This window comes from Callospermophilus lateralis, chromosome 2 (genome assembly GCF_048772815.1).
Source record: "Callospermophilus lateralis isolate mCalLat2 chromosome 2, mCalLat2.hap1, whole genome shotgun sequence".
Classification (NCBI taxonomy): Eukaryota; Metazoa; Chordata; class Mammalia; order Rodentia; family Sciuridae; genus Callospermophilus; species Callospermophilus lateralis.
In genome coordinates this window covers 18,809,405-18,821,562 of record NC_135306.1, presented here as the reverse complement: position 1 = coordinate 18,821,562, position 12,158 = coordinate 18,809,405, and the positions used below count along the sequence as shown (strand labels likewise).

The 12,158-nt window shown below is 42.4% G+C and overlaps 1 protein-coding gene across 1 annotated transcript in view; it reads right to left on the bottom strand.

Annotated features, from left to right (window-relative positions):
* Tnc (tenascin C) overlaps positions 1–12,158 on the bottom strand; it is an 84,747-nt gene that overhangs the window by 23,241 nt on the left and 49,348 nt on the right. The window contains 6 exon segments of the mRNA XM_076843160.2: positions 552–824; positions 2,339–2,611; positions 6,477–6,752; positions 9,181–9,420; positions 9,423–9,452; positions 10,715–10,987. Of these exon segments, the coding sequence (XP_076699275.2) occupies positions 552–824; positions 2,339–2,611; positions 6,477–6,752; positions 9,181–9,420; positions 9,423–9,452; positions 10,715–10,987 (1,365 nt within the window).

Genomic DNA, 12,158 nt, shown 5'->3' with positions numbered 1-12,158 from the left:
GAGTTGCTAAAAGAGTTGAATAGCGCTTCATGAAATGAATCCAGCTCCTGCCCGCTTCCTTGCTGAGCCTGGTACTAATTACTCACAGGCAAGATTTTATAAATATGAAGCCTCACAGGAAGAGGTGCCACTTCTCCATTGTTCCCCACCTAGTGCAAATTGAACACCCAGTGCAAATCAAATGTTGGACCAAAGAACAAGGAATTATATGCCTGGGTACGATACAACGAGGTAACAGGCAGAAGGCAGAGTCCTTGCAACCTGAAAGATGTGATAATTGCAACTACGGATGCTGCATCGGAGACAACATGACAGCTGTCTTTCCCCAGCCCTGGGTGTGCCAGGCTCTCTGCTATGGACTTTACATGAATTATCTCACTGAGTCCTCACAACCCTATTAGGTAAATGGCATTGTGCTGTAAAGACTTAGCTAAGGTAACAGTTCACACTTGAAGGAGCTTGTGTGTGTCCAAAGCTCCTGTAATTACTCAGCCCTGGAGAAGGAGAGCCCCCGCGGTGACTCCTCTGTTCTCTCCTCGTGTTTACAGTACCTGTTGTTGCTATGGCACTGACTGGCTGGGAACGCCTTCCATTGCTTATTCCATAGAGTTCAATTTCGTATTCAGTGGCCTCTCTGAGATTTGTTATGTCCCTGGTACGTTCATGGGCAAGGAGGATTATTTCCTGCGGCTCAGATTGCTTTTTGGTATCTCTGATTCTGAGAACAAAACTGTCGAAAATCCCTTCGTCAGCTGTCCAGGACAGACGGAAACCGTCCGGGGTGGCATCTGAAACCAGAAGGTTGTCAACTTCTGGTTCAGCTTCTAGAGGGGGAGAAAAAAGTGGAAGAAGGAGGAAAGAGAACATCATTTAGCAGCCATCTCCTCTCCTGCAGGGGTATCAATAGGCAGTGCGCCCCGACTTTCAGACATAGAAGTGTCCTGAGATACAGAAAATAAAATCATCCGACATTAACGAGTCTAGCAGGGCTGGGAGAGGGGAGGGCTGGAGCAGACGCTGTCAGAACAAGCCAGGCAGATGCTCGCATGTGTGAGTTCTGTCTGAAAGCACATCTATAAACCCACATCTAAATAAGTTCAGAGCCAGTACTTGTTTATGTTCGTTCTCCGTCTTCCAGTGGCTGAGTGCCCATCTGCTATGAGACCTTTCTCTTTTCTTTTTGAAAAGACAAATAAACCAGCATTAACCATCTGTAGAGCTGCCCAGGATGACTCTGATACACTTCCCTTGAGCCCAAACAAAATGTTTTTTTAAATGCCTGGGTTTTTTTATGCTCTATTCTTGGAGCCGACTGATTTACTAAAGAAGGCTCCTACTCTTGATTTTCTTGTCTGTTTGACTTCTGTTCTTTCTTGCTATTGGAACCATCAGGTAAGCATTCAGATTGTAGAACTGAGGCTTGGAACCTCTTGAGATATACTGTTCAGACCCAGGGGTTCATCTTGGATTGCCTTCACTAGAAAACACTCAGGATCAAGGTAAATTTGGAGCTGGGTTTCCCAAAGTGTGCTAAAATCCAATTGTGCCTATTTGTTCCTCCTCCTTAAAAGATATTCATTGTCAAAGAAGTTTGGGAAATACAGCCCTCTGAGAAATATACCATAGGCTATTCCACAAAGCCCTTGTGGGCAAGGATCCTGTTTGACTTGAACCCAGTGCTTCCAAACTTATTTGAACATGCAATTCCTTCACCAAGCAGGACCTTCGAATGGTCTTTGGAGCTACTAATCTCTAGAAACAGACTGTGAGAAACATATAGGTTTTTGACTGTTAAAATTGTTAATGCTATATTTCTCTAGGAATTTTAAATTTTGAAGAAATCATGGATTTAGTTCTGTGTTAAAAATCTTTCTGATGTTAGCATTTACCAATGTGATAAGTTCCAATTTAGTTTTCCAATGACGAGACCACTAGGTGAGTTGGTTAGATCACAGTTAAGACTTGGAGATGGTAAAGGTTTTGAATGTTTTTAAAATATACTCACTGGTATATTTTTTTCTTGGAGAAGGCGGAAATGTAACTGGGGACCAGCCAGGATGGTCACAGGGAGGTTGATACAGAGTAAGCACACAAGACGGGGCTAAGGGACTGGGGACACCAAGAGGGAAGATTTCCACCTTCTCGTTCTGGGATGGGAATGAGGAGTGCTCATTAGATGCGTAAGACAAGGGGAGGTGTGGGAGGACACGAAAGAACAGGCCACATCTGTGGATTAAGACGGGAATATGGACAAGGAGGTTAAAATCACGGTGACGCTGTAGACAGATGACACGGGGGGCCATGGAGAGGAGAGAATGGCTCACTGGAGTTGAAATACCTGTAGTGATCTCAGCCCTCAGGGGCTTGGTTTGGTGCCCTTGGGTGAAGCCAGAGACCATAACCTCATAGCCAATGCCGGTTATGAGGCCTCTAAGCTCCAGCTTCCTCTGGGTTCCTGAAAGTGTGAATTCCTGGGGGTCCAGAAGCTTCCCAGAATCCACCACCGTGACTAGAAAGCTTTCAAAGGCATGCTCCGATGCCATCCAGGAAACTGTGAACCCGTAGGGATTAATGTCGGAAATGGTTAGGTTTTCCAGAAGGGGCAAGGCCTCTGAAAGAAGGGAGGGGTGAAAACAACTCAGGTTAGCAGCGGGGACTCTGCCGGGAGAGCACAGGTTTCCACACACACCAGAGACACCCGCTCCGTCACTCACTGTGTTACACGCTCAGAAAACAAATGTCCAGGAAGAGCTTCCTGGGGCCAGAGAGTGTTACCTAGTGGGATGCTCTTAGCAAGTCTATTAGGTGGGTATCACTCCCATATTACAGGTGGGAAAACTGAGTTTCAAAACAGTTGAATGACTTGCTCAAAGTCACAAGCTATTATGTGATGGAGCAGGGTTTCTAGCCTAGTCTGATTCCAAAGACCACGCGTTTCTGTCTATTCAAACAGGATGTCTGTGTTGGATTAGGCCCCTGTATCTCCTGCTGTTTCTGATTTTGAAGCAAATTAACTTTTTTCTGCTTTCTTTGTTAAAGTACGCTCCTCTTTTACTTCGTAGGTTTCTATTTTACTTTGAATTCACATTTTACTTCTAACTCACATTTTGAATCAAATCAATTAGGCCAATCAGTGACACATCCTCATCAGCTATTTTTTTTTTTTTTATGTGTCAAAATTAACAAATTGAAGTTTTGGTCCAATAAGAAATCCTAAGATTTGCTAATTCTTTTGCTGCTTATTTTCTTGGGTAGAGTTAGAAAACAAGGACCTATCTGGACCTTCAGCAAGTTTTACCATCCTTTGTTCATTCCTTCACCAAACATCTGTGTCCCAGGTGCTCCTAGTTCTCAGCTGCCCAGGGGTCTTTTCATGCACAAGGGTGACACAAAGGGTGAGCTTGTATCAGCTAAATTTCTGTGGATACTTCTCAGCTGAGGGGGTTTCACATTCATTATCCTATCTGTCCCAGTGATATTGTAAGGTAGACACATTGCCACCTTACCCCCCCAATCTCCAGGACACCTAAGGAAAGGGAAAGGCTATCACTTTCTCAAGTTCACACATCCACAAGGTGGTAAGCGGGGTTCCAGCAGGGTCTGCTGACCCCCAGTTCTATATTCTTTCCACCTGCTCAGGCTGCTGTCTAATTAGTACTCCTGCCCCAAACCCCGCCCAAGTGCTGGCAAGTCCTGAAGCACAGGAGGACCAGTGGGAAGGCCAGCGCGTCCTCTGCACTAAGCAGCACTGTGTAATGCTGAGCATATTTATCTCTGAGCAGAGGGGGAAAGGGATGGGAATCTCACAGCCAAGGCTGCTTTAGCGCACCTAGTTTAGATCTTTCTTGTCCACTGTGGCTAAATGTAAACTTTCAAAAATAAATGACCTTGCGCTAATGCTGTCAGTCTAATCGATGTAATGTTAAAAAAAAAAAATGCTTAAAAAGAAATGTTTGGTGATTGAATGAAAAAGTGAAGAAATGCCCTCATTCCCTAACCTGAGAGTTAAATTTTGCTGTGGCTTGGGCTTCCTGTACCTATTTTGCAACACTTGCTGTTTATTTGGAGGCATTTTTCCCCCTTATGTATAGACTTCCCAAGAATCAACTCTATCAAAGGCAAAGGTGAAATCACATACAGCGTCCAAATGACCTCTGCAAGGCAAGGGTCTCAAATTCCGCCTCTGGGTTTTATTTAGCGCTCTATTTGATAGCCAGCCTCTTTGCACCTCCAAGCCATCAAAGCAGTGAATTCCAAGGAAAATGAAGGCTTTCAGGCTAATTAGTCAATCCAGGGCTTGTTTTTTCAAGTCCCTCCTGTTCTGATTTGTTCTTTTTAAATATACTTCTTTTAAAATGCTGAGTCTTTTCACATCCGGATTAGCAGAGACAATGCTGTCACTGGATCTATTATTGGGACCAGGTCTCCCAGCCTCTCTCTCCTCTATGTTCTGTGGGAGGTCTTGCAAGGGGCTACAAGTAAGGGCCTGATGGCATCTGTAGCCATTCCCCTCCTCCAGGGCAGTGAGAAGCTCACCTCACACCTGCTCTTCCAAGCTCCTTAATGAATTACTAAGTTCTTCCTGTGCAGGCTGACCTAAATAATTTAGTTCACATTCAATAACTGGAAGGATAGAAAATGCAGCCACATTTTAATCTTACATTCAGATGTAAGATACCCAGGGTTCTCTTGCAAATTTGATAAGCAAGTCATGACTGCATAGCACTTGTGTTTAATGGAGGCACGTTGGACATTTTTTTTTTATTTGCTTACTTATTTGCAATGCTGGGGATGGAATCTAAGGCCTTGTGCATGCTAGGCAAGGGCTCCATCACTGAGCTACACCCGGCTTCCTCCTACTTTTGGGAGGCACCAGGAAAGACCTGGCATCTGTATCACACCCATTGAACTACATCCAGGTAGTTATACTGCATCTGCTTCATCCCTGAGACAGACTACCAGAGGCACCTGTGGGTGTCCTCTTGCCTTACTTAGGGAATTGGGGTTCAAACAAATAAGGAACTTGCCAAGGGTATGTAGTTAAGTAGATGGGGGACAGGTTTAGAAACCAAACAGGCTTGATCTCAAATCCTCACTCTGCCAGGCCACCTAACACCTCCAGGAAACTATTCAATTGTCCTTATTAACATATATTAATTAGAGCAATTTAGACCTGGGAAAGACTTGTTTAGTGTGAAAGTCAGATGGCAAAGTCTGTCTCCTAGAAGTTGTCATTAGTGGAAGACAAGAGACTCTTAAACATTTTTAAGCTAGGGATTTGGTAAATACACACCATTTTTAGCCTTTACCATGAATTTGGGATAATATCAGTGTAAAAAATAGATAATCATTTCTTCATGTAAATCAAAGTGAAGTTAGAAGTCAAATTTGACAGATGGGTAAGATTTTAACTAACCTTATAATTTATCTGCCATCTCAGGGTGAATCTTCATCATTCTGCTGTATTTGTCAAGTTTAAGAATAGGTTTCTCTCTTTTTTTTTTCTTAAGATAGATTATTATATTTCTAGGATAGATAGTTTATGAATTGCCTTAAATGGCATGATTTATGGACAAAATCCCTGTCATAGGCCTTTACTAACTTAGAATTTATTCGTTAGTCAGTGTCTCCCAACTGTGAATGTTACAGTATATAAAACTCCCTGAAAGCTTTATATAGCCATTGAGAACATGCTTCTGTTTCCTCACAGTAGCTGTGAAGCATCTCTCCCTTCTAGAAGCCTCAGTAATCTCTTCACTTAGAAGTTGACATTGGGTGTTCTGGCCATTATGAGTAATGTCATTTTGCAACCTATGTGTTCATCCATGAATGAGTGGATAAAGAAAATGTTCTACTATATCTAATGAAATACCATGCAGACTTAAAAAAGAAATTTCCATTTGCAACTAGGTGGATAAACCTGAAAGATATTATGCTAAGTGAAATAAGCCAGGTGCAGAAAAAAAAATAGTACATGATCTCACTTATATGTGGATTTTAAAGAAGTTTAACATATAACTAGAGTATAACGGTAGTTACCAGAGGCTAGAGTTGGGAGGAGCAGGGAAAAGGGAGATGCTGGCCAAAGGGTATAAAGTCCAGTTTGACAGGAGGAATAAGTTTTAATAAGCTATGGCACAGCTTGGTGACCACACTTAGTAGTGATACACTGTATATTTCAAAGTCATTAAAAAAATGGATTTTAAATGTTCTCACCATGAAAAGTAGGTGAGGTGATCAATATGTTCATTTTTTTGATTCATCTAAATCAGTCCACAACATATACATATATCTAAACACCACATTGCACCTCATAAATACAAAAAACTATTATTTTTGATTATAATTAAATATATGGAAGTTTACATTTAGAGTGTAGACAGCATTTGGATGAAATTTTCCTTTAGAATATCTATCTCCTTTCCCCCTTTCCCTGTGTCAGAATTCCAGACAGACAAGTGAGAACCTCTGAATACCTGTAACGACAAAGGCAGTGAGGGGTCTGGTGGGGTCGCCAGCCCAGGTGGTCCCTGCTACACTGACGTCATAGCCAGTGTTCTCCACCAAGCCAGAGATGTGAGCTTGCTGTACATCTCCTGGGACTGTGACTTGCTGGGACTCATGCAGCGAGTGAGCATTGCTCACATTGATAACAATTTTTGCAAAAAGCCCAACTTGAGTGGTCCATGACACGTTGAAGCTGTCAGGAGTAATATTGCTAAGAATTAGCGTGCCCAACTGTGATTCTGGCTCTGAAGGCAAAGGAACATGGAGAAAGGGAGAAAGAGACATTATTAGAAGATGCAGAATATTTCTCCAGAATGTCACCACAGAACACAAATGTATCAATATCTCCAAATATTTGCAGAAAAAAAGTATGTTAGGCTAACATGCTAACCTTGATACTTACTAACATTGATTATAACAACAGAGTATACATTGCTTTTTTCTGCAAGTATGGATTTGTGTTCTTCTAAGTTATAGGCATGGCCATGTCCTTAGTCACATACGAAGAAAAGCAGAGAAGCCATTAGAGAGATACATAAGATTAATGTAAGAGTATTAAGCTCCATTTTCCAAAGTCTGTAGTGGGACACTAACCCTATAAGATGTTCTAAGAAAAGACAGATTCATGGTCATGAATGCACTGTAAACACTGAATATTATATTCTATTGTAGAGACTCACGGAGTATGTTAGCATCTGAAAGCTCTAAAAAGCTGATTTTATAAACAAATGTATTTGATTTTGGTTAGCCCAAGCATTTTGTGAACTTATTGATCAATGATACCCTATCTCAGGAATATTCTTTGAACATCCCACGGAGCTAGAGTTCCACTGAGCAATGTTTTAGAAAATGCTCCTTTGGAGTTATCTTAGTCTTCTTTTGATCTATTAGGATTGCACAAATTAAAGGCTAATATCCATGTCAGAGAAACTCTGCAGTGGCATAGAAATCCAAATGTATGTGTTATAGAAAAGTCTGGATCTCACCTCCAATACCGCGAAGGTGAAAATGGCTTCCATTCTTGGTGGATGCGAAAGCCAAGGGAAACTTGAAGCTAAGCACTGCCTTTTCTGATTAATTTACTTACTACATAATTTTGAAAGATGGATGATTCCACCTGGGATAAGCTTCTCTTGTCCCTTAAATTCTGGACAATCAGTGGCAAGAGCCACTCATTCAATATAAGGGGCTTATGGCTTCTTTCCACAGAAATGTAAGTAAGGTTGACCTCCCAAATGCTCATTTAACAAATAACACTAACATTAATATAAGTTTAACCCAGATTCTATTTTAGAGGCAATATTCTGGCGGATTGAAACAAGTGAAACAGAATTTACTGTTGGGGGAGGCAGACTATTACTTCCAAGGTCCTGGATGTTGTTTTGCTTTAGCTCCAATATTTGGAGGAAAGAAGGGGCTCCCTTGGATAAACTGCAAAATTATACAGCATGACTTGATGCTCTAAGGTCTCTAAGGGCAAATAAGATCTGGCTCAGAAACAGAATATAGAGGTAAGCAATGACAAGGAATTTCCTACGTTATCAATTAGTTTGAGAAGCTAATAATGCTGTAGTTTTGAGCTATGGCACTGATAAATTTCTTTAACCACACAAAAGCTAAAATTCTCCAAGCTCTGTTTTTTGCCTATATTTTGCTATAGAAGCAATATCCCAAATTACGGATGCATTTTGGGATTATTCTCATGCTCACAGACAAAAACTGGCAGTACTAATATATTCACCATGCAGAATAAGATTTGGGTTCTTAAAGTTAGTTTTACCTTCATCTGATCCCCAGAAGGTACAATTAAGCTCAAATGTAAGATTCGAGGAAAAACTCAGACAGAGAAGGCTAGTTCAGATGTGGTCAGTGTTTCATGCAAGCAAGGGGCATTTTTCTCCCACCATTTCTAACCCTTTGGAGTAATTCCTTGACATGCTGTCGACTTTCAGGAAAAGAGACATGTTCCTAAAAAATGCACTGAATATTCACCACATGCACCAAGACTTAGACAAGATGGTGGATAGAAAGAGAACTCTGACATTTCAGAACAGACATGAATGGGTGACAACACATGCTTGACAGATAAATGCCAAAAAGAGCAGTCTGTTGGGAATCCAGGCAAAGGAAAATCTCCAGAACAAGAAGAGACCACTAGGTCCTCTCACGGTGGTTCTTGGATTGTGACTTAGTATCTCTTCTTAGCCCACTCGTAGCACCATTATTTAAAATTCTGCTAGACAGAGATTGTAGATCATTCTGATAAAGGAATCAAAAATGACATGCACACCGTTTCTTTGCATACAACACAGGCAAACTTTGATTAGACAGACCACAGGCAGATGATAATGGGTGGCAAAGGAAAGGATTATTCAAGATCGGATGAAAGGATGGTTTAGAAATGCAAACAGAGCAAGTCAAGTTAACTCCATACAGACAGGCAGACTAGTGTGGTGGGGGGGAACAAGTGCACTTTTAGGGGAAAGAGGTCAGATGCTGAAGTTCCTTAATCTGGGGTGAGTGCTATTTTAAAACTTTCAAACTGTGACTTGGTTGGCTCTATCAAACTTGGAAAATAACTCATGGAACTAGGAGGATGAGAAGTGGGTTGACATTTGGGATGTGATTCAGAGGAAGTTCAATGGCAAGTGAAGAATCCACAATGGGAAATACCTGTGGTTGCCTGGACCATCAGGGTCTGAGCACACTGCCCACCAATCAGCCCATGAAGGTGGGCTGTGTAATTAGAAGCAGCTTTGAGGTTGGTGATGACTGAGCATTGGGATGCCCTGGGCACAGAGCGCACCACTGTTTCCTGGGGGTGGTCAGAATTGCTAACTTCTACAAGAAGGCTATCAAAGCCTGGCTCCTGGGCTTTCCGCAAGATGGACACACTGCCCCAGGTCACATTGAGACAGTGAGATGGCTAAGGAGAGATTTGGCTACTAAAGCAAGAAGAAAAGATACGAAAGCGTATCAATTTAAAACACTATCGTAGTTCAAGATCAAAACACATGAGGCTAAACCCATAACGTTTAGACTGTACCTTCCAGGAAAGTGACTTGTCTTGTTGAAAATCAATTTGAACCAAATACATACGGTTGACTAATTTTCTCCCCTAGGATTTATTAGATTTTAATCTGGCTGAGCCGGGAACTAGACAGTGCTGGCTCCTTGCCTTGACCACCCTGAAACCATTTGAAGTCTCATGTAGAATGAGGATAGACCCTCCCTCAACCATGGGTCAACTCAAGTGATAGATAATATTGATGTACAATGCTTGGATTTCCCCAGAAAATGGACCCTTAATTTATGAGCTACAAGGAAAAAGTTTCCAGAGTTTGTTCTCTAAATTTTTGTTTTTACTTTGGGATGTCTTAGCTTACCTATTAAGAGAATGCATTATCTGAAATATGCTAAGAGTGCTACCTTGAATGGACAAAGCTCTCCTTTCTAAATCCCCATAGGATTCTCTATTACTGAACAGCAGAACATGTGGCATAGGGCACACATGTCACAGATACCACAAATCCAAAGTGAGAGCAGTTTACTCCTCTTTAAACTAAGCCTCCTGTTTGAAGATGGCCATACTACTTTTATTTGTGTCATGTACCATTCACCGTTTTGGGGGCAAGAAAGCACGATCCGACTTTTCCCCTTGGAAGTGGTATTGAAATTGGGGTAATCGGATGGCATGGCTGTCTCCTGTATTCACCTGATAAGTAATCTATGCTCTTTCTCTTCATTTTCCCAATTTAAAACAAAATACTATCAACAGTTTCGTTTATTCACTGGGATATCTGGGTAAGAAAAATTTTAGGACTATAGGAAGACAAAGGCCCTCGAGATAACATAAAAATCCAATTCTGAAGAATTCATTGATGATGTCGACATCTTTCCAAGCCAAGGGCAACTCTCATTTTAGCTTATAAGTTACCAAAGGAGAGAATTCTTTTCTCCAGATTCTATATGGCAATCTGGACCAAACTACGTTGTGTGCTGCAAATAAATGTCCTCATCAAGGATAACCAGGCACATGGCTTTATAGCAATCCACGATTCGGACTTCTGTTGGAAGAGAGTTAGGTGAAATGTCACTCCAGCCCCACATTACGAAAGAGCGAGCACACCGGTATGTGCTCTGATGGGTGAGCAGGACTGGCTGCACCCTGCACAGAAGCCTGAGCACACGGGGGACGCACATGTACCTGTGGAGGCTGTGGTGCTGATGGTTTTGGTCCGAATGCTGGGAGCAAGTCCAGAGAGGTAGACAATGAAATCAGTATTAGGGGGGAGCCCTGAGATGTGGGCGGTTCGTTCAGCACCAGATATATTATATTCCGCAGTTTGCAGCAACCTATTAGAATCAATAATTTCAATGGTAAAGGTCTCGAAGGCCCCGTCAGTAGCTGTCCAGGAGAGGTTGAAGCTCTGAGGAGTTATGTCAGAAACATTTAAGTTTCCCATTTCAGGTTCTTTGGCTGAAAAAAAAAAGGGGGGGAGGGTAGGAGAGAAGGAACAAATAAATTGGAGTTAATTATTCCTCTGTGTTTTAAGATTGAAGTTGTTAATAAACCATCGCTGGGGAGAGAGATTCCACAGTTAGGGTTTATGGTGAAATGAAGCTGCGGTGACCGTTCAGTGCCAATGAGAGAAGAAGGGACTTTGTTACAAGTTAAGAAAGGAAGGCATGGAGATTAGGTTTCCCTTCTCTGCACTTGCCATGCATGATCAGGCCCTGTGAGATCCCTGGAGAGAGAGGTGCTGGATGATCTCAGTGCGGCAGCTGTATGTCAGCTGCACCTATCTCCAAGAGTGCCGCTTCAGGGCTGGTGGCCATGGCTCAAAATACAGGAGTGCTGGTAGCTTCCTGTCTCTTGAACTGCACTCAGGAGACCGAGATGACTTGGATGTCTCCCCAGACATCCTTTGCTTTGCTTTGAGGGTGCTCCCATCTATTCAAATGAAGGCTAAGTCATTCTGACACATCAGCCTCCCGCGGTGGCACCTGGAGGCTTCTGTTTTTGTGACTTGGAGGGATTGGCAAATTTCTCAGTGTAATTCATCCTTCAGATAAGGGCCAGCCAGCTGTTCTCACATTCGGGTAAAATAGCTGGTCCACTCTCTTAATCGCTTCTGTGAGGACTAGCACTGGATCGCCAGCCAAGAGTGTGAAGCCAAGACCAGGCAGTTTCGGTAACTCTTTTTAGCCAGGAAATAATATTTTGTCCTGGAGATGGTCCTGCAACAGGAATAAACACACATAGGGCAGGCAGGAGCAGGAGCAACTTTGAAAAGTTGGTGCTGTTTAGCAAGGAAGGAGGCTCCTGGTCTGAGACCAACCCAATGATCGGTTGAAACACAGATCAGATGGAATTATGGCCCTTCCTCCCTATCCGCCAGCTCATCAGAGGTAAGAATGTCACTGTCATTAAAAAGAAAAACACACACACACACACACACACACACACACACACACACACATAAAAACATCAATGGAATCCAAACCACATGATCTGCAGGAGAGATCAGATGGTGGGTGATTTGTCTGCCTTCTGGGAACAAATGATTTGTGGATGCCAGGTTAAAAAGTCTCGGGAAAATTCAGGGCAGCCTCCACCACAATTTCTAGGTATTTCTGGGTCACTGTCC